Source organism: Esox lucius, chromosome 15, assembly GCF_011004845.1.
Source record: "Esox lucius isolate fEsoLuc1 chromosome 15, fEsoLuc1.pri, whole genome shotgun sequence".
Classification (NCBI taxonomy): Eukaryota; Metazoa; Chordata; class Actinopteri; order Esociformes; family Esocidae; genus Esox; species Esox lucius.
The window spans coordinates 17,565,331-17,592,375 of record NC_047583.1 but is presented as its reverse complement, the minus strand read 5'-3'; the positions used below and the strand labels follow the sequence as shown (position 1 = coordinate 17,592,375).

Here is a 27,045-nt window from a genome sequence, read left to right as displayed (position 1 = left end):
CATTGCACACACATTGACCCCATATCCATGGAGGATCCAGGCCCTTCCCAGAAGAAAAGTGCAGCAATTAATTAATATGACATGGTCAAAATTAGACTAACATTGCAGGTGTACAATTGGTGGAAACTATAGATTCTCAATTTAAGTTAGTGTTCCTATAACCACAACCCTCCTGTTAACTTGCAGCACAGCTCTACCCTTATTGAGTTAAGCTGCCCACGATGAACCAGTATCACTGCCTTTACCATGGCAAAACCTGTGAGAATTAATGTTGTCCTGAAACTGACTTTAAATAGGCTTTCAGAGACAAATTAATTCCTTATTTCTCCATTTAATTTGAATATATTAGGATTTTTAAACTACTACAAATTGTTACTGGTCAATTTCATTTGTCGCCATATTAATTGCTTTTAGAACTGGGAAATGTGCAGATTAATTCCAAGTGTCAGACTGCCATAATGTGCATATCAAGAACAAAAACTAGACCAAATGATGCCAAACTTTAAGCTCATGGTAAACAATCAATACTGCAATGATCATGGTTATAACCATTTAATAATACAGTATTCTGGAAAATGATATTAATTCACAGGTCTGTAGTAAACCCAAACTTCTGTTTGAGCCTTTGGTATTTATACAGTCCTCACACAAACACAAAAGCATACACAAACACCAACTACACAACAGCTGTTTATTACTCTATCATCAAAGAAAAAAAAGGTTGTAGAGAGTCTATGGAAAGATTGGACTGTAAAAATAAAATAATTGGAGACGCAAGCGTGTTGCTGGCGCCAGTAAGTAGACAGCATATCAATGTAAATAGTGATAGACTGGACTTAGGAATACCAGACATGCTGCCAGGACATCATCCAGCATGTTCATTCTTAATTCACACAGATTAAGGCTCAACGCGTAACACCAGGCCAATTGCAATGCAGGCCCCAGGGTCTGCAGCGCTGAGGACGCCAGATAGGGGACTCCGGTCAACCAGTGAACATGAATCCACTAGTTCACTCCTACAGAGAAAAGAAAACCAGTGCAGCGGACCTCAGGGCCAAATTTGAATAGACCTGCACTACACACTTCAGCAAAACATTACACAGAGCTTAACGTCCTCTATATCCTGGCCCATCAGGCCTGTCTATAGGAGTCCAGCTGTCTTGTTGTCAATCAGGCAACGCATTAAGGTGGCACATGTTTAGTGGTCATTGGGTCAAACTAAAACATGACCCTTTCCACACCTCTGCAGTCATATGACAGAATCCAAACTCACAGTCAAGGTAAGAATTCAGCATGCAACTGCACAAAGCTACACCTCAGAAATACCTTCTCTCATTTATTTTTCCTTTTTTATCATCTTCTGATAAAACTATTTTTTTTAAAACAGCCTTGATAAAAGAAATCCACACAGCCGATATCAGATCTATTCTTTCTGTTATGCTTGGAGAACGACACAAAACACACTTCAACACTGAGACCTAGGCAGCAGCGGGCCGGTCTCAAAGGGTGTGGTTCCTCAGATTAGAGGTGTTTGTTTGTGTATGTGTGCGATATAATGGGGGATGGGGGGAGGGGGCAAAGAGAGAGCATCCTGTGAAACAGTCAATTTATGTCTGTACCCGCCCGGTTTAGATTTGGTTGAGGAAGTGGGGACGTCCATTGTCGTCCTGTCGGCGTGTCAAAATTTCACAGCCTGTCTCGGTAACAAGCAGGGTGTGTTCAAACTGGGCCGAACGCTTCCCGTCTCTAGTCACTGCTGTCCAGCCGTCCGGCCACGTCTCATCCTGCCAACCACCTACGCAGAGCACAGATAAAGAATAAAACACAGGTAGTTGTACACACAGACATATGTAGACAATAACTAACCATTACACACATACCATTAGCACACACAGAAACACAACCAAAATCGCCAGGTCATGTCTTGGATGGACTTTACCTTCACAGATCATGGGTTCGATGGTGAATACATGACCAGGCTTCATTACTCCAACTGCTTTGTTTTCTGCAAAGAGAAAATCCAGCACTTTATAAAATTCCCCACACAAGCCCCTTTGGGTATTATAAATTAGGCTACTATATTAAACTTATGGGTGTAAGAAGAGGGACTGATACTCACTAGCATAGTGTGGCACATTAGGGGCAGTGTGGAACAGTTTGTGGATGCCATGGCCACAGTAGCTACGCACCACAGAGAAGCCATTAGCCTGGGCATGTTTCTGGATGATGTTACCAAGCTCCCTGTAGCGGATACCAGGCTTCACTAGAAGGAAAAGGAGAAATTCAACTGAGATAGTGGATTTTTTAAGATAGTGGACCATTAGGATTGGCTGAAATAAAGAAAAAGATCCTACCAGAGTCAATGGCTTGCATAAGGCATTCAAAGGTTGTCTGGACAAGCTTTTTTGCCCCTTCATCTGCTTCTCCAACAAAGAATGTCTCATTAAGGTCACCATGGTATCCATTGTGGTAAACAGTAATATCAACTGCGGGGAGAGGGGGAGCAAGAAAAACTACAAATAAACATGTGCACAATTCCATTAACTTATTTTCATTCACATTTGTAAACAGATCCATTTAAGATCATGATGATTCCTTTAATACGTGTCTGCCCAGTGCAATGGTGTCTAACCCTTGTGCGCTCAAGAAACAAAATCAACCACACAATGATTTGTTGTAGCACACAATTTAATTGTATGTGCAGGGGATAAACACCAGCGTTCTGTCCATTACCATGGAATAAGGGACAACGCATTGGGACAAGGGGAAGCGGAGTCCTCTCTTGAGTTCATTTTTACAAGGCAATGAACAGAACAAAGGTGTTTATCCTGCTTATACCTCAGTAACAAACAACAACTTAAGGGAAAAAACATGACTAGTGTAAAATACTGTATGCCTTTATAAATGTACATTTTATTCATGACATTTTATTACGAGAGGTTATGCCCGTTGTGCAGTTCAAGGACACTAATGAACACTCCGACCATAGTGTTTAAAAAAAAGTCAATGTGTTAATGTAACATTTACAGAAACTGTATTCACAGTAGCCTATAGATAGGCTTTTCGGTTTACAACTTCTGACATCACAATTAATATGGTCTAAACATTAGCCATGATTACCCTTTCAACTGTTACATTTCTTTCATTATTACTTCACAAATAACATCCTTACACCCAAAGATGAATTTGATGGTTTATCATGAACGAGAAGGTAGAACAAACACTATTTCTGAAATGTTTTGCTGCGCTTTCTAAAAATCAATGTTCTTTGTGACAACATGAACTACTTAAAGACAGAAATTGTGGCCCTGTTGTGTTATTCCTTCTGAAAATATTTGTTAACGTTTATATGGTCGGATGCCTGAGCATTTTAAATAGACTGTAATTCAGCATTTTAATTCAATTTTTCAAGTCAACCATTTTTTGACAATGGGAATCATGGGGAGACATAGGAACCAATGATGAAGGATGGAGACAGCTATTGCTTTTGCCGTAATATGTTCAGTGATGTAACCCAGATGGGATCATAAACTTGGCTAAAAAAAAATTTGCTGTGCTAAAAGCATGTATTGTTATACAGTTTGGTATTGAAGATCCAATCTAACCAATGCAGGGACTCAATTTCTTGGATTTTCTAGGTGGAAACAAAACATGCACCTGTACACACACACACACACACACACACGTTCTGTTCAGCAACAAAAACATTCTGTTTGCTGAATTCTCCTCCCAATGCAAATGATCTTGTGCATCACCCCGCAAATTTGGTTGACATTTATTATTTGTTCATAGCTGGCTAACTAGTAATGTACAGTGTTCACTAGCACAACTGATTTATGTAAATGGCTAATTAACAGTGTGTCACACTTGGCACTACACATGAATTCACTGCGGTTAATGTTTTTTTGAAAGTCAGCATGTGCAATTGTTTGTGACATCAAAGTCTAACAAATATTAATGTAAATCATGGGCATGGCCGTAGCATTGGCTGAAAAGTCCATGGAGATGTTTACAGGCCCTGTAAATATGCTTTTTGGAAGTAACACAAGGAACAATAAGTTTCCTCTGGTGAACGGTTTGTCCATACAGATAACAACATTAGACTTTATTTTATTGTTTTGTTTCCCTGCCCACAAGCTAGGCAAATGAGAATCATGTCTGAAACTCGCAATTGGTTTATCCAAGTGAGCTCTGGTGCCAGGACCTTGATTTCACAGTGTGAGATCATAGTGCGTGATGCCATTCACACCAAGCCAGAAGCAGTACATAACGGTAAGCTTCACTAGATCAATTGCTAAAAAGACGACATTGGTTTTGGTGCCCCCATTCCTCTGCATATAATTCACGGCATGGTCAAATGGGTGGCATTCAGGCTTGTCCTGAAAGGAATATAGCAGTATAAATGCCATAGCTGTTGAGAATGTAAATGTTGGCAAAAAGGAAATAGGCCATTTAAAATGTTGAGCTGCTAGTTGCACAGCCATTCTCAACAATCAGAAAAAACACATTAGGCGACAGCATAAGGATTTGCTTTTCACTTGCCCAGTCAAATCACTTCAATAGAGACGAAGAGAATGAAAAAATGAGATGAAGTAGCTTTACACTACTGAGAAGTTCCCACAGAAGCCTACCGTTGAGGATATCCCCATCCACCAGTGGTCTTCTGTCTGGTATGCCATGGCAGATGACCTCGTTGACTGATGTGCAGCAGGACTTGGGGAAGTTGTAGTAGTTGAGAGGGGAGGGGTAACAGTTTCTAGCCGTGCAGGCCTAAAGGGAGGAAGAAGAAACTACTTACACATCAACAGCTAATACAAAAGACAGAAATAAAAGAATAAAAAAGGACAACAGCTAGATCAAGTTGATAGAAGAGCGTAAAAGTAAGGAGAGTCTTTACCAGGTGCACAGCATGGTCAATCTCCTCAGTGGTCATGCCAGGTTTTACCATGAGGGCAGCGATATCAAGCACCTCACGGGCAAGCTACGAATAATCACAGAGACTTTAAAACACTTATTTGCACGCTAATAATTGCAATAGAAAAAAAAAATGAAGTAGCTAAATTATATACCTTACACACAACTCTCATTCCTTCGATGTCATCGGCAGAAAGGATCTTGATCTGTGAAGTACCCTTCAAAGATTGCTCAGACTCAGACATGCCTTTAAAAAAAGAAAAGAAAAATGTGCATACTGGCTTTATTTTAGCAAAGCTATTCCATCCTTAAAACAAAATGACCCGGATAAGCTTTCCGTCAAACCAGGTCAAAGAAAATCACTCCGTTAAGACTTCCGCTCAAAACTGAGCTACATACTGTGGCACTCCAAAGCATACAGGAAAGACTCATGTACACACCATAGTATAGTAAATTACAAAACATTGGTATTGACTTGGTCAACCTTTGTACAAAAAACAGCCAATCATTTTCTCATTGGTGAATACCTACTGTACCTACTGTTGCTGCTCAATAGCTGCCACCACTCACCAAAAAAATTACTCCTGTATGTTTTTGCAATCGTGCACCTTGTTCATAAAAGTTGTGACTAAACGCTGATCCACTAAATGCTTTTGTGATAATCGAAGTAACTTTTGTTCTTACAAACGTGTCTCTAACTAGTAAAATAAAACTATTTGTAAGACATTTCTTGCACAAAATGCATTTTAAAATAGTTTAAAACTATAAGCTACACCCCATCCCTGAAAGTTAAAAATGGTATGCCATTTGACGCTAGCTCTCAAAAGTATGCATTTACAAAACTCAGACAATCCCCCCAAAAAGTTTTTACCTGCGTTTTAATTTAACAAATGAACATGATGCACTCAATGCTCTAGAATACAGATGGCTGTGCAAACATGCTTTTCTTTACGCTATTAAAAGGTGACAGTAATTAAAATTGAACAATATTATAGTGATTGTACTTGATCAACACTGTTGATGAAATATGAATGCTCAAATAGCATGTGTAAAAAAAAAAGCTCTGGACATTTTTCATTTAATGCTTTATTTGAATGATCGTTTTTATATTTTCAGAGTTGTGTTTAGTTTGAAGATCTACATTTTTAAAGCATCTAGTAACTAAATGACAGCATTGGTTTCAAATATCATGCTAGTTAGTCTTGGGTGATAGCCTAGGAAAAGTTACCGGAGAAGGACACAACCTAGGAGTGAAAATGGATCTCAACTTCTCCTGCCACACACTCTGCATTCAACAGAAAGGCGGAGAAGAGCTTTGATGATCCGACTTTTTGAATAACTTTAACAATAAAAATTTGCAACTCACAATTTGAAATTAAATGTTTTGGTCAATAAAACCTGCGTTTCCAGAATTCAAGACAATTTCTTCCTGCATTATTTTCCCCTGCATGTAATGTGACCTTTGAATGCAAAAGACTGTTCGATATCCTTCAACACTGGTCAAAACTCATTAGAAGAGAAAAAGGGGAGAAGGCGCAGAATCAGACAAGGAAAAACGTTGTTATAAGCAATTGTGATACTTTCTACAACAAAGAACTGGGGATACTATTTGTTTTCTGAAGATGTAGCCTTGGAAGCATTTTATGCTTTTTTGGACAGGAAAGTGGTGAATGATTAAAGACAGTTCTTGCTGTAAGATCTGTAGCCCGGAATCAAACCCACACTGCAGCAGTTTGACTAAGTAGAATTGTCTTGAAATTGCTTACTTTTACTATTATAAATAGTACAAATAAATATTTAAAATAAGCATTGTGCATTATGGGGGCAAATTCATTTCAATAGGAATAAAGTTATTCTGGTAGAGTTACATGGTTTATGATATTATTGTATTACAAAACCTGTGTACATGAAATATACAGACAACAGCATTGATATGAGCTTCATAGTCAGTGTAGGCAACATCACTAAAACATTGGCCATAACAATATCGGTATGTTCATCAACCGCTTTTGCAGACAGTACAACTACTGTACAAAACCACAACACTACAATAAAATACAGACCATAGATTTAATGCGATAGCAAAGGATAAATGTAAATGTCATGCAAAAACAATATATTTGGCCATGCTTCCAATTCCTGTCAGTGTTTGCCAATTGAGACATACAAAAAAAACCTAAGAGCTATGCAACATAAGGAACAGCAGTATGTATGATGCACATATGCACACAGACAACTGGAGAGGATGGAAGGGGATTGTTGTTGTGGGTAGGACGTACCTGCCATAAGACCCACTTCTGCTGCTGAAGTGATGAGTAGAAGAGAGCTTCAAAAACTGGTCTCTCGCACTCAATCACAAGGACATATACAGACCCCCTTTCAAACTTGCTCAAACACACACACACAAGTGAAGGCATAATTTGCCATACCACACAGACACACACAAGTGCGGGAATACTTTGCCATCCCAAATACACCAGTGCTAGGATACTTTGCCATCTCAGACAGACACACCAGTGCTGGCATACATTACCAAACACACCAGTGCTGGCATACCCTGCCATACTCCAAACACACCAGTGCTGGCATACCCAAAACACATGTACTGGCATACGCTGCAATCACACGCACACGCATGCACGCACTAGAATCGGATGGATTGACTTGGGTATCCACTAAAGGAATTTTAATAGGGCCCAATTATTTCCACGCTGGATGAAATCCAGCTATAAACACAAAATAAAAAAGTGTCAAGTATTTTTTATATAAAATATAATTCTAATATACTGCAAAGTATGTTTTAATCCTTATATTGCTCAGTAGTTGAGTGCCAATGAGACGCAGATCTTTTTGTCACTCGTGAACATTTTCAAAGCCCTCTTCCATACACAATAAAATTGTTGTGGTGTGTGCAGAGGCTGATATTCCAAAAAATAAATGCAGTAATTTTTACAATAATTAATGAGAATTACAAAACTAGGCCATAGCGTGCCTGTAAAGGTCACATTTCAGTGGCCAGCCCATGCCTATCTGTCACTCAAACAGAATTAAATGCATGATCTAAACAAAACAATGCAAACTGAATGTTACAGGGCTTCAGAATTGCACTTCATCCATATAGTTTGGTGGTTGTGGAGGGCTTATTTGGAATAGCAGTTGCAGCCTGGCAGTGGCACCTGGCTTGTGTGTGTCAAAAAATACAAATAAATAAACAGTTGACCCTTGCATACCTAGTGCCTAGGATTTTTATAAGTGTGATATTAAAAACAGAATAAAAAAAAAGTTACTGGATATCAGAGAATTTTGAACAAATTACAGAATTGGACACAATTTCTATAAAATGTCTATCTTGGAAAAAAGAAAACGTAGGAGAGAAAAAGTGGAGAGAGTGTGCTGAATTCAAATGCATGCTGCAGAGGTATGCGAGGACACCAGAGTTTAGTATTCCACAAGACCAACAGTAGGTCATTGGAATACATCTATTATTTGACAGAGTTCAAATATTTTCACCATACACCTTGCTAAGACCAGCAAAAAGACAAATGTTTATCTGATACAACACCCATCAACTGTAACCTACACTTCTCTCTAACCTGTTAACAGAGACCAAATATGAATGTGTGCATGCAATATTGAGTTCCAGTTGAACAATAAGCTGCTTGTTGACTGACTCGAATCCAACAAAACCTGGGCCTAATATTGAATATGCTACAGAGCGGACAAGGATTACACTAGACTCAGGACCTCAGAAATACATCTGATGCAAATAACTATTAACAGCACTGAGGCAGACATGCCAGACTGGCGATCAGTGCTGACAGACAAATATTTGGTTGAGCTGCATATGGTAACATTTAACTTAGCAAAAGTGTATTAGGTCCAGAGTTCAGAGCCCAAACGCTCACATTTTGCCAAGATTGTATTACATAAATCTGAGGTGGTAGTGACTTCTGTGAAATGTGTAATGAATTGATCATTCACATTTACAGGGTAAATGCTGGCTAACTGGTCAAACATACAGTATAAGCAAGCATCAACAACCAATAAGATCACTGTTCCATACATGCTCATATTCTGATTCAAGATAACATGGTTGCCTAGCAGAATTGTATTTTGCCAGGATCATTTGGACATCAAAGTACATATTACTGTCTCACTGTCAGATAAAATTATTCTTCCTTCTGATTTACTGTAATTCAGTGCCTAACACTAGCTGTGGAAGCCATTAAAATGTCTATCCTCAGCATAGAGGATATTTAACAATAGTTAGGTAATGATCAGCTTTAGTAGAATCAAGGACTGGGGCACATTTCCATTGAGACAATGTATTATTATATTTACACTACACTATTCTAAAGTTTGGGGTCACTTAGAAATGTCCTTGTATCCATGAAAACATACCTGAAATGAATTTCAATTGGAAATCTAGCAAAATGAATAGGAAATTGTAAATGGTAAGGTTAGAATAAAGATTGTCGTTCAAACTTTGCTTTCGTCAAAGAATCCTCCATTTTCAGCAATTACAGCCTTGCAGACCATTTTAGTTGTCAATTTGTTGAAGTAATATGAAGAGATTTCACCTCATGCTTCCTGAAGCACCTCCCACAAGTTGGATTGATTTGATCGGTACTTCCTACATACAGTACCAAGCAGTCAAGCTGCTCCCACAACAGCTCAATAAGGCTGAGATCCGGTGACTGTGCTGACCACTCCATTATAGACAGACTACCAGCTGACTGCTTCTTCCCCTAAATAGTTCTCTTATTGTTTGGAGCTGTGCTTTGGGTCCCTGTCCTGTTCTGTTCTAGGAGGAAATTGGCTCCAATCAAGGGCCGTCCACAGGGTATGGCATGGCATTTCAAATTGGAGTGATAGTTTTTCTGGTTCTGAATTTTGCTCAGACATCATGGCGCATGACAGGATATACAGTCTTTCTACGTCAACACAAGCGGTTTGTGGACCAATTCCATCAGCGAGTGTAGTGGTGGTGGGTGGGTGGATGGTGGGCTTGGGTTCGTCCCAGGGGTGGTGTTGTTTAAAGAATCTGATGTATTTTACCTTTATGATCAATATCCCTTTCCCCCTATACTTCTGTGTGTTGTCCCCTTTACCCTGTACAAATCTCCCACTTGACCCCAACCAAAGCACCCTCAGACATTCACAGGGGGTGTCAAGCATTCATCCATCCGCGGTCTGCGTCTGACAAATGTTCTTCTTCGTGAAATGAACACCTCGAACTTAGATTGGGGGTAAAAAGTGTTATGTACAGACCAATCATCCTCTGTTTCAGTGTATTCTTTTGCCCATCTTAATCTTTTCTTTTTATTGGCCAGACTGAGATATGGCTTTTTCTATGTAACAATGCCTAGATGGCTAGAATTCTGGAGTCGCCTCCTGATGTCATTGAGACTGCTGTTTTGTGTGTACTATTTAATGTAGGTGTCAGTTGAGGACCTGTGATGAATCTGTTTCTCAAACTAGACAAAGGTATTTGTCCACTTGCTCAGTTGTCCTGTTCCTCTTTCTATTTTGATTAGAGCCAGTATGCGCTGTGAGGGGAGAAGAACACTGCGTTGTACAAGATATACATTTTCTTGTCAATTTCTTGCATGGAATAGCCTTCATTTCTCAGTACAAATATAGACTGACGAGTTTCAGAAGAAGGTTCTTTGGTCCTGGCCATTTTGAGCCTGTAATCAAACTCAACTGCTGACGCTCCAGATACTCAACTAGTCTATACAAGGCCAGTTTAATTGCCTCTAATCAGCAGTTTTCAGCTGTGCTAACATAATTGCAAAACTGTTTTTTAATGATCACATAGCCTTTTTAAAATGATAAACAAACAACATGCCATTGGAACACAGAAGTGATGGTTGCTGATATTGGGCCTCTGTATGCCTACGTAGATATTCCATTAAAATCAGCTATTTACAGCTACAATAGTTATTTACAACATTAACAAGGTCTGCACTGTATTTCTGATCAATTTACTGTTGTTTTAACGTGCTTCTCTTTTGAAAACAGTGACCCCAAACATTTTAATGGTAGTGCGTATATTAAATATCTTGAAATGTCAATTCCTTTCCAGGCAGAATACTGGGTTTCAATATCAACATCTTTTATGAAAAATATTTCTAGCTTTGGGAAGATTCTGAAAGACAGCAAATTCCTTGAACATTTCAAATAACCAGAGGCAATCTCAGTCTAAGAGGAGTAGCTTTACCTAGTGGATGGTCAGCATAGTCAGGTCTTTGGATGTCGCTGGGGACAGGCCTCTTTGCAATCTAAATTGGGAACCAATGACAGAAGAGATTGATAACAAATAGCTTACAGAAGGAATGAACAAGGGGCGAGTTTTCAAGCATGACTACAGATGCATACATCCATACAGCCCTTCTTGGGTATGCACTACAAGCAGGACACAGCTTTATTTGGGGAGATTCTCCCATTATTCTCTGCAGATCCCCTTAAGTTCTACCAGACTGGATGGGATAGATGTCACACAGCCATTTTCAGGTCTCCAGAGATGTTCGATTTGGTTCAAGTCTGGGTGTTGACTGGGCCATTCAAGATTAAACAGATCCGTTCCAACACAATCTTGTCTTAGAGGTCAACCGACAATTCCTTCGAGCTCATGTCTTGGTTTTTTGCTCAGACATGGACTGTCAACCTTATATAGGACCTTATATAGACAGGTGTGTGCCTTTCTAAGTATCATCTCAAGGGTGATCAATGGAAATTGGCTGAACCTGAGCACAATTTCTAGTGACAGAGCAAAGGGTCTGAATACTGATGTCAATGATATATCAGTATTTTTATTTTAATACATTAACAAACAAAAAAGAAAATGTTCTTTGGTCTTAATGAGCAATCGTATGTAGAGATTGATGGAAAATGTTCATTTTAAATACATTTGAGTAAAGCGGTGGTGTAACAAAACATGGAAAAAGTATGAATACCAAATAACCAATACATCAGCATATTAACCTTATTTAGAAAGGTTCACTTACAAGTGGGTAATGAGGGCGTAGTTTGCCTGTATAGCGATAACCAGGCCATGGGTCTGTGTTGGTGTCATTCTCCAAACAGTTCTGTGCCTCATGCTGGTTCTTATCTTCCTCTGAAAAACAATGTGTCACATTGACTAACAAAAATTAAACATTAACACACAAAAAAGTAGACCCATTGGAAATATGCATGTTGATGTCCGGCAAATGTCAGTAATGTCTTGATAATCTTTTTGAGAAAAGAGCAGTTGGCCAGGATCTGCACTTTTATATTGATAGTGGCAAGAGAGGCCTGTAGATCCCTTGATGTTACAGTGGGGTTCACTCTTGAGGTCAGCTTGTGGGCTAAATTTGGTGGGACAACCAGTCCAATGTAGATTGCGAGTGGTCTAGACTTGTCTTCATTTGTAGATGGAATGAAATACATTGAAAACTAATCAAAAAAGGTCTGCAAGAGCACACGTAACCCACAGTTGAGACTATGGTTTGAGGGTCACGGTCCGGATTGCGTTTTAAGGGTCACGGTCCAGATTGCGGTTTGAGGGTTGTCCACTTTTAACACATCTAGCAGAGACTGAAAACCATAAAAACTGAACAAAATGATATATGCAACAGCTGTTTTTGCCCCCATAGATCATGAGCAGAACTCCTAGATCTATGACTTTCTCGATGTACAACAAAAGGCCTATTTCTCTGAAATACTGTTCACAAATCTGTCTAAATGTGTGTTAGTGAGCATTTCTGCTTAGCTGAGATAATCCATCCACCTTGCAGGTGTGGCATATCAAGATGCTGATTAGACAGCATGATTATTGCACAGGTGTGCCTTAGGCTGGCCACAATAAAAGGCCACTCTAAAATGTGCAGTTTCACTGTATTGGGGGGGGTCCGGGGTGGTCCTAAAACCAGTCAGTATCTGGTGTGACCACAATTTGCCTTACGCAGTGCAACACATCCCCTTCGAATAGAGTTGATCAGGTTGTTGTGGCCTGTGGAATCTCATCACAGTATCTCTGTGCATTCAAAATGCCATCAATAAAATGCACCGGAGTTCGTTGCCCATAACACAGACCTGCCCATACCATAAACTCACCGCCACCATGGGCCACTCGATCCACAACGTTGACATCAGCAAACTGTACACCCACACGACGCCGTCTGCCATCTGCCCTGTACAGTGAAAACTGGGATTCATCCGTGGAGAACACTTCTGCAAAGTGCCAGACGTCATTGAATGTGAGCATTTGCCCACTCAAGTCGGTTACATCGACAAACGGCAATCAGGTCGAGACCCCGATGAGGACAACGAGCATGCAGATGAGCTTCCCGGAGACGGTTTCTGACAGTTTGTGCATAATTTCTTTGGTTATGCGAACCGATTTTTGCAGCAGCTGTCCGGGTGGCTGGTCTCAGACGATCTTGGAGGTGAAAATGCTGGATGTGGAGGTCCTGGGCTGGTGTGGTTACACATGGTCTGCGGTTGTGAGGCCGGTTGGATGTACTGCCAAACTCTCTGAAATGCCTTTGGACACGGCTTATGGTAGAGATATTAACATTCAATTCACAGGCAACAGCTCTAGTGGATATTCCTGCAGTCAGCATGCCAACTGCACGCTCCCTCAAAATTTGCGACATCTGTGGCATTGTGCTTTGTGATGGAACTGCACACCTGTGCAATAATCATGCTGTCTAATCAGCATCTTGATATGCCACACCTGTGAGGTGAATGGATTCTCTCAGCAAAGGAGAAGTGCTCACGAACACAGATTTAGACAGATTTGTGAACAATATTTCAGAGAAATAGGCCTTTTGTGTACATTGAGGAAGTCTTAGATCTTGGAGTTCAGCTCATGATGATTGGGCTCAAATTATAAGCTCAAAGTGTTGCGTTTATAATTTTGTTCAGTGTAGCTTTGCGTTTCATCAATTGTGCCCATCAATTGTGCAATCCTGATATTATCAGTAACTTCTGGAAGTGGCTGTACATTTAATGTTTTGCTGGCTATTTTAGGATTATGTGTCTGTGCCATATATTTGTCAAGCTTTGACACAGATTACATTTTTGGAATTTATAAAATCAACTACTAACAAGTAATACAAGTAACTCAAAAGTTAGATCAAAACGTTGTTACTACATGCGATTGTTCTGCTATGCGGGGGAATTTGGGACCCTGCAGCAGCTCGCCCGGCAAGGGAGTAACAGACAATCAAGAGCAACTGTGGGGATATTGTTCACTTTTTCTGTGCCCTAAAAAGCAGGTGCCAATTCACAGGTCGGGAAGGCAAAGGCAGCAGATATTCCTAACCCTCAACTGATACAAAGGGCTGCAAAGGAATCACAAGAGGCTACTGAGAACCTGAAAGAACAGGAGGATGCCGGCTTCATGGTCTCTTGTTACCTGTTCTTCTAATGCAGTGAGAGAAAACCAACCCCCTTTTCTTTTGAAAGACAAGAATCTAGTTGTTCATGGTGCATGGCTTATTTTGTTGTTTACACCTGGTCCACATTAATCTGGTTTCACCTGTAATTGTCCCTCAACTGTTTATATTAGTGAATTTATTCTTGTATAGTTTCAGTATAGATAATGCATGTGCTTTCAATTAATGGAAACTTAGTGTAAGTATATTTGGTCTTCAACATCACTCATAGCATTGATTAACAATCATGCAGAAAGAGGAGCAAAGATGGCGAAAAGGAAGACATATATGCAATGCTAAATATTAAAGTTCCATTTCACATCAACATTTTCACAGATCATTTATTAAAATGTTCCGGTTTCTGAACAGTTTTTAACTGGGAAAAGGAGTGAGTTTTGCAGGAAAACCCAGTAAATCTTGGTATCCTGGTTCACCCTGTTTAAACCCTGGTACTAAGTCCAGTCTCAAGACAGCTACACCATTGCCCTAACACCAATAACAACTACAAGATGGAAAAGACGAACATGCAATTTGATGGGATTACAAGTAAGAACGGGAACAAACCCAGCAATGTCTGTTCTGTTAGAATGTTATTTGTGAGTAGTCTAGGCCGACATGCTATTGTTGAAGGTACCTACTTGCTTTTTTGTGCAGCTGCTTGTGAGTGGCCCAGCTTCCTTTGAAGCACTCCTGAATCAGGAGACAAAAGAGTAGAAAAATCCATGAAACTAAATCAGATATCTGTGGAATGTGGAGTTGTGCATCATCAATATTAACAGGCAGAAAGAGAGAAACCTAGAGGCTCTGAATTTCACACACACACACACACACACACACACACACACACACACACACACACACACACACACACACACACACACACATCCAATTCCCAGCTGCAGCATGTAAAGTTGTAGATGCAGTTTAAAAGCAGAAATTAGCAAGCCAGAAAGGCAAAAAAAATAAATCAGGACCAGGCTTGCCTCATTCAGCCAGCCCACAAAGTGATGTTGCCCAGTTGCCCTTACTGGATTCAAATCTGGGTCTCCCAGATGAGAGGCTGTGTCTTTAACCACTATGCCACAGAGCTACATGTTTGCAGGGTGTTGGTATAGCATCTTGGCATTAGATCATTTTGTCACACATTTACATCACGCCAAGTTAGAATATTTGGCTTTTACCATTTTGTTAAACTGACTAACGTTTCATATTAAGTTTACCTCTACTACAAAAAGCATCTAATGAACTGTATGGCTTTTTGCCACTGGCCATTTTAACAGCTGATGAGCCAGTAATAGGCTAACTAGTATCTACTAATTTACTCATTGGAAAAGTCATACGAATTGAGCAGTTGCTAACAAGACTGAAAGTGAACTTTACAAGGCCAAAGCCATTTCATGGCACAATGTTCGTTTTTCTTTCATTTGTAAATGACATTGATTCAATAACCATCAATATAGGTGACGATGACTGACTTTTTTGTTAAGTGAAAAGGCGAGAGAATCGTGGAAACCCTACTCTTTCACTGGCCAAGGGATTGTGATCTAGCCTATGTTACCCCAAAAAGCATGCACGGATGCGTACCATGAAAATCCACCCGAAATAGTCCTAATATTACCATAAACAGTTTTATCTTAGGCTTACTATAACATAGCTACTAAAAGTTTTAGCCAGCGAAGATTGTCGATCCCAAATAAATCCTAATGCATAATTGATTTTGAATGATGAGGCTTGAACGCTGGACCTCTGGGTTCATAGTCCACGTCTCAAACCACTACGCTATCTAACAAGTCAGTCAGTCACTCGGTCAGTTAGAGACATTCATTGATTGCATAGCATGCACTTCAAATGCATAGGCAATGATGAGAATAATTAACATTAACATAAGATGCTCAGAGCAGTCATGTAAAAGTTAGCAGGCAACATTAGTCCAGTAAAATAGAGTAGCTAAACAACAAGCAATCACAGCTGTGCCTCAGAAGTAATACAGCAACACACTGTGTATAACATGTCTGATCATGCACCTTGAGTTTGTAAATATTAGTTTAACACTGTATGAAAACATCAACAACGAAATCTGCAATAAGCAATTGTGTCAAGGCAAATTTGACATTTCCCCATAATTAGCTCCTTCTCTGCTTCTTAGCCCACTTTCCAAAACATCTACAACACAAAAAACATCAAAAAAGGAAGGTTTTGAGTGAGGAACCGAAGCGTTCAATTTGTAGTGGTCTCAGACAACTGTAAATTGAATGCTTCGGTTCCTCACTCAAAACCTTCCTTTTCAACTGTTTAGAAAAAGAAGGAAAAAAGGTGTAGTGGTCTCTTCATTTTTCTGGAGCTGTATGTCACCATATGGTCCATCGAAGCAAGAAAAATAGATGGTGTCTTACTACTGCTGGGTCAAATGTTCGCCAAGTTTTATTAAGATTTGAATATCTATTCCGGATTTTTAGGCATTGTGTTAGACCCCACCCACATGATAAATTAATTTGTCATTAGTGACCAGGTTTTATTTTGCAGTGCGGAAAATATAGCCTTGTTATAACTTCATCAATAGATGCTACATGCCGGTTCAGATCTGGTCCTCTGCTTCGCAACGCAAGTTACTGTCCTCCCTGACAACATTACAACCTTTTGAACAATGCAAAAAGGTACCAATTGGATTGGCTCATCAGTGACATTTCATGTAACTGGAGTGAGCTTACGTTAGGTTCTTAACTCACCCCATCTAAACTTACTACATAGAGAGTAACCCTGGCCATTGAGTTGAGCAAAACCTACGATCCGGGTCACAGCACCAGTGAAACCGATGTCGACTCGCTGCTGCTGCTGCTAACAGTTTAGCAGCAAGTTTCTCCACTGATGCCTGGTCACTCACTTGGCAGAAGCTTGTGGACCTCTGAGATATCCATTCAGTATTGAGGAGTAACAAATTTACACTACTGAACACAGTGGAACAAGCTAGTCCAGTTCTTTCTTGCCTTGTAAAAATAAGTTCCATTAAATGTTCCATGTGAAATCTCCAGTAAGAACCCAATTGGATTGTTGCAAACCATGAGAGATGCTTTGACAGTGTGGTAAATGTTAATGCCTGAGCAACTGCTCTACTAATTTAGTAAAGTTTCAATTGTATGATTTAAACTACATTTTAAGAATATAATTAACACTTCACGATTATTTTCAACAGGATTGTTCCTATCATATCTACTGTATAGTCAGTATTACAAAAAAGCGTTAGTAAAAATCAGTAGCTAAAATCCTATAGGATATTTTGTCATTGCAACAGTAACCCACTGTAGGATGGATGCACGTATGGATAATTCCACAGTTAAGACAATTAGCTAACACAGGTGAGATTAGTTATTTCTACAGCCAGACCAGAAGGAGCAGAATAAAATTAGTTTATATAAGTTTGAACAAAACATCTACGGCTAACTCAATTAGCTAAGTTACTGTAGTTACCTAGCCAGCCAGCCAGCCGTTCATTCATTCATTCATTCATTCATTCATTCCTTCCAGTGTCAATGAGCAAGTTAGACAAAGTATAAATGGTTAGCCAGATAGCATGTGAGACCTTGAAAGCTTCAAGTAGAGCTAACTAACTAGCTAATTAGCTAACTAACCCAGAACGAACAAAAAGGATGAAGTCAGAGGATAAATGACTTCAGTCCAATTCAAATGCATAGCTAACGTGAAAGTATGTGTTCAAACCATTGTTTTTAGTTAAGGTTTTACCGAGGCATTAATATAACTAGTTCGTTAGTTAGCTAGGTAACTTCTTATGCTAGACTAGTTAGCTAAAGCTAATGACTGAGGGAACTTAATCAGGGTTGCTAGTAGCTATTTTCAGCGCTAGCTAGCTACCTCGTGATGAAGGATGCTGGGCCGCTATGTATCAGATCATATCCTCTCAAATTAAATAAATTATAATACAAATGGTACCTGAGAGCAGAAGTAGGAGCCTTGTATCCCGAGCTTGATACAGGTTGGGCACTGAAGTTTGGCCTCGATGCTACAGCCTTCTGTTTCGCATTCCCGAGCCTCGATAGCCGCCATGCCTGTAGTCTGGAGGGGTGCGCTCAGACTGGGGCGTGAAAGTGGACGGTCTGTCCGGTCGGCGTCAACTGGAGAGGAGACCGCCTCGCAAGCCGTGCGGGTGTTCAGTGTAGATGACTCATGATATATTTAACATAAATTCATAATAGCGGTGACCTTGATTGGTTATATTATATGGTAAAATAAATAGCATTTGTGCGTATATAGTAAACTGGTGTGTTGGCTGTATGTACAACTAGTTTATGATTAGTTACCCAGAAAATAGTATGGATTTGCTTCTTCATTCACAATAATATGAAAACGTACATTGAGCAATATTTCAATAATATAAGTATTTCAATAAACTTTTTTACGCATGCCCAAAAAGGACCTGTCACGTTGAACAGTCTGTCCAATGAATTTCAACGTTCTACACGTAGAATGTGGAAGATGGCGACCGCGGAGCCGGTGAGTAGCTATTCCGACCAGAAATATTCCATAATTTGTTTATTGGAATCCATTTACCAACACACATTTCTGCAAATATACCATTAATAGCGCGAATATAATTACTTAGAATTAAATTAATGTGTATGTCGTCCTATTTTCTAATAGTTTTGCCCTTGTAAAAACTTTCTGCCACGACCAATGTAGTGCAAAGAGCAATAGCTATGAATCGCCCAAAAGCTAGCTAACTAGCTTGCTTGCTAGCAAGTTCTCTGTAACAGCTGTTAAATTTGCTAGGTTGGACATTTTTGTGAACTTACAATGTTAAATTTCGACATTATTTATTTTTTCAAACAAATGGGTTTTTATGAAAGTCATTATTTGTTTATCCAGGCGGGGCCACTCTGGTCTGCTTATTGCCTTCACAAAGCGGATGGGATGTCCCAGAGCTAGATATGTCACTGACAGTAACAATAATTATCTGCTGAGGATAACCGAGAGGGGACACTGCTCTCTTTAGTGGCTCTGCTAGTGAAATATCTCCTTTATGGCACCCCCTCCTCTGGGCAGGGGCAATAAGAACCAGAGTGGCCCCAATAAGATGAAAGTGTTAAATTTAAAGTTACATTATATCAGTGCATGGAACACTTAGACTGCAAGTTTTGAGCGGTTCTCCAAACAATTTGGAAAGTATATGCCACTTTCACACATTTCTCTGTAAGCTGTTTTTAACAACTCTCACTAACAAAGACAGAACAGGATTGCAGCTACTGTCTAATCAACATTGACATTAGTCCACCTATGTTTAGCTATGACTGGTCTCAAAAGCCAAACCTAACGCTGTACCCATTTTGTTGATAACTGTCTTGTGGGTTGGCTGAAATACTTATAACGTCCCCCAAATCCTCTCCAACCTCTTCTTGATGTCAACATTCTAATTGTAATTGGTAAACATTTGTTTGTCAGTCAAAACTTTCAGTAATTTTCCAGAATTCTTCTAGATAGAAATGTCCAATCTCCACTGGCTGGCAATGTACAGCTCCAAATGAGAAAGCATTGGAAATCACAGATATGGATAAAATCAATAACTCAATGTAGCTACAGACTCACTCCATACTAATTTCCATTCTTTGCCCCACAGGGAACAGAACTTGCCAATAGCGTTTGAGTGAGAGATGCCTCGTGGCAGCTGGGCGCAATGTTGCTCATGCCTGGTAGACAACACTTTTAGAATAACCCTTTGGCAGGCGAACACATCTCTATTCCTGTGTTAAACTTTTACTTTCAATACTGTTTTGAACGCTGGTTTGAAGGCTGTTCAACTGAGCATTCTGTAAGTGCTGATGGAGCCTTGGTGTAAAAGGCATTACTGTGGCGTGGTCATATAATGCCATCTCTGGAAAATTAGTAGTTAAACCTTGATTTTAATTTTATCGGCTTGATTTTAGATGTAGTATAACGTTAGCAAGCTTACTAAGATTGCACTGTATTTGAGCTAGCGAAATAACCTTAGCATTGAAAGATGTGTCTGTCATTGCTAGCAAATGACAACAATTTTGATGACATCATGATAATGACAATGTTCTTTTCCAGTTAATATTTGACCACTTTAGCAATGTCAGCATTTTCCCCTTATATTTTAATGTAGACTGAAGAATAATTAACTCCTGTTTGCAGTTATTAGCCCCATTTAATGTTTTCCCATAGTAATAGCGACATCTGTAGCGTAAAATTCTGATAACCATAGTATCAATGTGACCCATTAATGGAGGTGTAATCCCTGAATAACTTTGTCAAGTAAATCTCCTGTGTGTTCAGTTAGCACACAGAACAGTATCAAAAACTTCTAATGTCGATGTTGTTGAAAAGAAATACAGCAACCATACATGGGGAATATAATAAACTGTTCTGAAAACAGGCAGGGGAGGGTGAAGTAGGAGATTTGTTGTTGGATTATCGCCCCAGGAATAGTTCACACATCTGATTGGCTATAAGGGAACATTTGACACGTTGTCCCACCAGTTGTGAATTTAGGTGTATGGGAATGGGCTTACATTAGAGAGAATTTCACAGCTACTCTCACCCAGAGAGTTATACATTCTCATAATTCTTTAATAAACAGATCAACTGACAAAGTCAACCGACTGAGTTAGCCTACCCAATTCCATTAACCTGTTCCCAAATGAGCTATTCACCATTCGATCACCCTGGAAATTCAGCAGCTTTCATCCAACTCCGTTTTGGCGGGGCAAACTTCCTTCTACATTTGAAAGCAGACAGCATAGCTGGCCTTTAATGTACTTTTTCTGTTTCTGTCGTATATTGTTCTTGTGGCCCTGACCATCGGGTCCTGGATGAGGTAAATGATCACTGAACAGTAGAGACCAGGGAGATAACTTAGGGGACAGAGGTTTTCATGTGATTTAAAAATAATTGAATTCTCTGATCCATTTAACTTTGATAAGTCAATTTAGATCTATTTGAAAGAAAATTGTGAAGCACATTTGATTAATATGCTAGTATACATACAGGTAAATATTTTGGTTGAATGTGCCTCTTTCTATGCCCTCAACAAATGAGTTCTATCACTTTACTTAGGCTACTCAATATCATGTTAGCCTACTGAATATCTTTTTCTTTTTCTTTTTTTAATACCTACTACAGTTACATATTGGAAGCAACATACTTAAATTGAAACACACAAAAAAAAGCTATACAATACATTACTAATGAATGGCTCATAAAAAAGCATACTAAAATACTTTTTAAAATAACCAGTGTAATAGCATGCAGAGCAATTGCACAAATAGAGGGCTACAAACATGCCTGTTCACACTGAAAAAGTGATGTTGTTTGTGCAATTAGACTGCACGTGAGCACCAATCAAAATGTCTCTAATACTTTAATCAAACATTGGACTTCATACAGCTTCCTATCCAGACCTGGGAGTCACTGTGTAGTCATGGGTGATGGTAAGCTGGGCTAGTGCATGTTGGGATAGCACTTTGTTCTGAATAGCCAAAGGCGTGAAAGTCATTTGAAATTGTATTTCCCCAGGAGATCAATTCAAATGCACCCCAACATGCTGAAGAGGGATCTGAAGGGACTGGTCAGGAGATCGTGAGCCCTGAGAGCTATATAAAGCACCCCCTCCAGAACAAGTAAGTTAACCCTGGCTATAACTCTTTGAAATTCATTGTTTATTACATGCTTCTGCTCTGTAGGATGTAAGGTTTTCTGCCATAAGGTATTCCTGTGATGAAATCTCAAGATCAACAAGAACAAGATTCCACAAGTTTTCTGTGTTGTTTAGCATTGTCACTTCAGGCTTGTGTAGGTCTTTTACCTGTTTGAGTTCACATCCTCCCATGTCTCAGACATGGTAATTTACTTCATAGTGGTAATATTGTGATGTAAACCCAGAGACCTGACTCCAGAATGGGTGAAAACAATGCATTAATTCTGGTTGTGTGGCTTATTTGTTACTAAGTGAGCTCATATCGCAGGTTGGGCTGTCTGTGAGTGAATACCAACCATGCATTTCACAGTCAAGCTCAGGTGCAAGGCTGTAAGAATCTGACATTGAATTAATATGGCACAAAGCAGAAAACTATGTGCCAACATTTTCCTCCTCATACACAAGTTCCTAATTAGCTTTGAGTCTAATGTGCTGTTGATTATGTTTGTTTACCTACGTGTTTAATTAGCAAGTGTTTACTTCATGCAAATTCCATTTGTTTTGCTTCAACAGATGGTCTCTGTGGTTCTTCAAAAATGATAAGAGCAAAACATGGCAGGCTAACCTCCGCCTCATCTCCAAGTTTGACACAGTTGAAGATTTCTGGGCGTAAGAATCAATAAGACTAGTTGTTTGTTTTCTGATGACATGGATTCTATGAATATGACAAAATATGATTTTGAGATCATACCTAAATGTGTCTTGAATAGCATTCAGTTGTCAGTAATCCTTTGCACTATACTGCATTTTTGTGTTATGCTAACACAATTGTCTTGTCATTTCAGTCTCTATAATCATATTCAGTTGTCAAGCAATCTGATATCTGGATGTGATTACTCCCTTTTTAAGGTATGTCTGGAAGAAAGTAATCAGGGTTCAGTTTTCTGATCAAACCTGTGCCTACCAAGTGTATTAAAAATTTGGTATTTTTTATAACCAGTGACTGGTTAAATAACCAACTCACATGGATTTCCCAAAATATTACATAGGGAGAATGTACATACTGTACAAATTGTGCTCTTGAATGTACAAATGGTTGAACGTACAGTTTTCCCCAACTTAAAATGATTACACAACACTGTTAACAGGCCAGGTTCAAGAGAATGATCACCTAGGTTATGGCTGCAAATATTGCAATAGCATATTGGAATTCTTAGGCCTTAGCCCAGGGGTTTTTAAGTAAGACTATCAAGAATTGGATTAGAAATACCAAATTCAGCTGTTTAGTGTATTTGTGAATACATTTAGGTTTCGTTTTAAGCCTACCTGCCGAACATGAGCTGATTATGATTAATATTATGCTCTCTTTTATCCACAGCCACTGACCTTCATATTTTTCTTATCCAGAACAGAACCCTTTAAATTCTGTTTAGCTAAGATCTTCTGTATATAATGTTTTGCGTAAGGTCACAAAAGCCATTAATGACACACTTAGCTGTTCAAGTGGACTGAGGCAGTCAGAAAATAAATGTTGTTTATTTTGATGTGCAATTTAGGTATGTAACAGCTTGGACATTAAATAATGTGCCTTCTGGTGCATTTAGCCTTCAAATGCTTTTGGAGAACGGGTGTTAATGTAGGTAAAGCTGTGTCTTCTCTGGTGTGGCAGGATGGCATCGAGCCTATGTGGGAGGATGAGCGAAACAAACGTGGAGGACGCTGGCTGATCACACTCAGCAAGCAGCAACGGAGACAAGACCTGGACCGCTTCTGGCTAGAAACAGTGAGTTAGTGTGGGTGTCGGTCTATTTGTAAATCCCAAATGAACCCCATCTCACTGCACTCTCTGTCCTCCATTTGCACATTTGTGACACACACACACAAAACATAATACCTCCTAAATTAAATCTTCAGTATTGTTAATGAGGTTCATTTCTTAAACGAAAGCAAGGATTGGTCAATTTTAATTTCACACTCTTTTTTTTTATTAATGAAAAGTGCACTGTGAATTGCATCATTCAAGTCAAGTGTGTCCTTGAGTTGAAGTGTTTATTAAACTCCTAGCCAGTCTGTGGAAGTGATCATCTGAGTTCCATAAGCAGCACGTGAGCATGAAGGGCAATACCGACTAATGAGTTGGGGATAGACGCTGGTTTGAGATTTACACTGTGTCCTGACATTTTTGAAGAAAATGCAGCATTGACCTTCTCTGTTGCTGGATTTACAACATCTTTAATGCCACTGAAATGTTAATGTATGGTTTCTTATTTTTTCCTGACACTTCACCCGCCCAGCTTCTCTGCCTTGTTGGAGAGGCTTTTGATGACTATAGTGATGAAGTATGCGGGGCAGTTGTCAATATTCGCACAAAAGGGGACAAAATAGCCATCTGGACAGCAGACTTTGACAACAGGGAAGCCATAACACACATAGGGTAAGGTAGATTAATGTTTAGTCAATGATTTTATGTGTAATCAGCACTTCATCAAACAGAGCAAATGTGCTGACTTACTAAAGAGTATGTAATCTTTGTGTTTGTAAAAATAGTTTTTCCCACTGTTCTAATACTGCCATTGAATACAAAATGTTTTTTACCACCGCCCTTCTCTAATGTCCATCTGTGCATGTTTACAGGAGAGTGTATAAGGAGCGATTGGGAATCCCATTGAAGATGACAATTGGCTACCAGTCTCATTCTGACACTGCCACCAAGAGTGGCTCCACAACCAAAAACAAGTTTGTGGTCTGAAAATTTACCAGGTGCCATTTGTTTTTGTCTACTCTTCTTTGTGGGTGCATTTGTTTACTTAGCTGAAATGACTGCGTGACACAATCTGAGAAAAACTCATGATATATACCAAAGCTGAAAAAGAAACAGTCCTGGACTTCAGAACACTAGCTACCTGGTCACACTACCACCCCCCACCCCCCGGAGCAAACAAAAACACACACACATCACCCTCACATGGACATGTAAACACAAAGGAAGTTTCATGGTAGGAAATGTAACTTGTTCTGAGTGTTCTTAAAACTACAGTTCAAATTTATAATGTTGATTTATTTAATGGCAGGGAGTTTATTTGAAATGCAAAATGAACAAGTATCTCTCTGCCCATATATAGCATTGTAATTGCTGTAATTCATAATGATGTTATGCCGTTTTAATTTATTCTATCAATTACCTTTTTGGACCTCTGTGCTATGGCCTTAATTCTGAAGTGCATGCAATCAAGCCTTTCTAAACATTTCATCAATCATTTAGTCTTTGTGTTAACATGATTAAAAATTGGTTTTGCAATTCAGTAGAAGCTGTTTTTATATTGTGGTATACTTCTTGTAATTTGTACATTCCTTGTTAGAAATGGGTGGGTATTACAGTGATGCTGTATTGCAATTTATACATTTATTAGTGATTGGTTTTGATCTTCTGCCTGCAATGAAAACACAGCACTAACAAGTCTTAAAATAAAGTTTTTTTGTGAATTCAGCTCATTTGTACTAATCTATTCAGTAAACACAAAAGATTTAGCATAGAAACACAATCGTTTTTTTGGCTCAGCATTCCTGTCTTAGATTAAAGCAATGAGGGGTTGTGCAATATGGCTAATATACTGGGACTAAGAGTTGTTCTTCGGGCATGACACTGCGTGGAGTATATAACTGGTATGAGTTGTCATCTCTTTTTCCTGCTTTACTGCATTGGTAACCAGTTTATAAGAGCAACAAGGAATTAATGGGGTTTGTGATATACTGCAAATATGCTATTGTGATGCGTTTTGTTTAAGAACAGCTCTTAGTCATGGTATATTGGCCATATACCAAACACCCTCGTGCCTTAATCCTTACCTATGAACAAGATCATTTGAATCCTGAATGCTGATTGGCTTTTAACCGTGGCATGGAAGATCATATACCACAGGTATGACTTTACCATGTTTTTTTGTCTAATTGTGTTGGTAACTGGTTTACAAGCACGGTAAGGCATCTCAGGGATTTGTGATATCAGGCCAATATTCCAAGGCTAAGCGCTGTGTCCAGCTTGGCAAAATACAGCTCCCAGCTGTGGTATATTGCATAACATTTTGACCACCTATGGTATAACATTTCATTGTTAGTGCATCCATAATAGAACTGTCAATGTCTAGTCTTGATCTTTGGCTTTGCGTATAGAGTCTGTTTCTATGATAAATCATAGTAAATCAATCTGAGCCAGCCAAAATATTATGCTTGCTAAAATCAACTCTGGTACATCAAGTTGAGGAAAGGAAGTGCTGGTGAAAAGCTGTGTACACCATGGATGACCTATACAGTTGAACAAAGACTGCTCAAATTAAAGGTGACAGTCTAGTATAATTTCAAGCCTAAAGTGCTGGAATAAAAAGCCAAAATAATTTGTCACTGTCCAAATAGTTTTGGAGTTCACTGTAGGTCTAATAGTATGGTATAATGCCAGGGCAGCCCAACCTTGTTCCTGATGAGTTACGATACTGTAGGTTTTCTCTCCTTCTAATTTGGCTTTGATTCTAATTAGCTAAATGAAATCCTTATTCGGGTTATTCATGACTCTCCAGGAACAGGGTTGGCCTGCCCTAGTATATGCCTTTCAACAGTAAAAGCAATAGAAGTGTAATAGAAAAGAAAATGTTCTATTACACTTGAATTGCTTTATATCTTGGGCCAGAAGCAAGCATCCTGTATCCCCTAGGAATTTAATTTGTAGTTGAATAATGTATAAATAAATATTAAACTGTACTAGCTACACCTGCACTACCTATATCACTTGTTACGGCATGTCATGACTGTCTATATTGTCATTGCACCAAATTGGAGTCCTGAAATACTTTCCATATAATAGCTCATTAAAGTATAATGACTTGCCATTATGCCACATACTGTATGTTTCATTTTTATGGCCAATCACAAATGCTGCTTTTTACTATCATTACCACTATTCAACAGTCATACATTTTTAAATGCATTGGTGTTTTCACCCCATTGCATTATTAAACAGTGTTTGTGCTTGTTTTAAATATCATACACTTG

General features: G+C 39.1%; 2 protein-coding genes across 5 annotated transcripts; one reads left to right on the top strand and one right to left on the bottom strand.

Annotated features, from left to right (window-relative positions):
* Positions 1-536: 536 nt before the first annotated feature.
* Positions 537-18,506, bottom strand: metap1 (methionyl aminopeptidase 1). Of its 2 annotated transcripts, XM_020054220.3 has the most exons (12): positions 18,285-18,506; positions 14,978-15,029; positions 11,925-12,034; positions 11,138-11,198; positions 7,194-7,217; positions 5,070-5,161; positions 4,898-4,981; positions 4,632-4,770; positions 2,355-2,486; positions 2,120-2,263; positions 1,940-2,005; positions 537-1,795 (listed from the first exon to the last, which is right to left on the bottom strand). In XM_020054220.3, the coding sequence occupies exons 1-12, from the start codon at positions 18,396-18,398 to the stop codon at positions 1,629-1,631; spliced, it is 1,185 nt and encodes a 394-aa protein (XP_019909779.1). In that variant the 5' UTR covers positions 18,399-18,506; the 3' UTR covers positions 537-1,628. The 2 variants fall into 2 exon arrangements, with proteins under 2 accessions (XP_019909779.1, XP_010890705.1); XM_010892403.4 differs by lacking the exon at positions 7,194-7,217 and having other exon boundaries at positions 539-1,795.
* On the top strand, positions 17,930-25,489 carry eif4eb (eukaryotic translation initiation factor 4eb). Of its 3 annotated transcripts, XM_010892402.3 has the most exons (8): positions 17,930-18,039; positions 18,766-18,845; positions 21,882-21,985; positions 22,576-22,671; positions 22,848-22,911; positions 23,672-23,785; positions 24,297-24,436; positions 24,637-25,489. In XM_010892402.3, the coding sequence occupies exons 2-8, from the start codon at positions 18,819-18,821 to the stop codon at positions 24,749-24,751; spliced, it is 660 nt and encodes a 219-aa protein (XP_010890704.1). In that variant the 5' UTR covers positions 17,930-18,039; positions 18,766-18,818; the 3' UTR covers positions 24,752-25,489. The 3 variants fall into 3 exon arrangements, with proteins under 3 accessions (XP_010890704.1, XP_010890703.2, XP_019909780.1); XM_010892401.5 differs by lacking the exon at positions 17,930-18,039 and having other exon boundaries at positions 18,267-18,845; XM_020054221.3 differs by lacking the exons at positions 17,930-18,039; positions 18,766-18,845 and adding an exon at positions 18,889-21,796.
* The last annotated feature ends 1,556 nt before the right edge of the window (positions 25,490-27,045 follow it).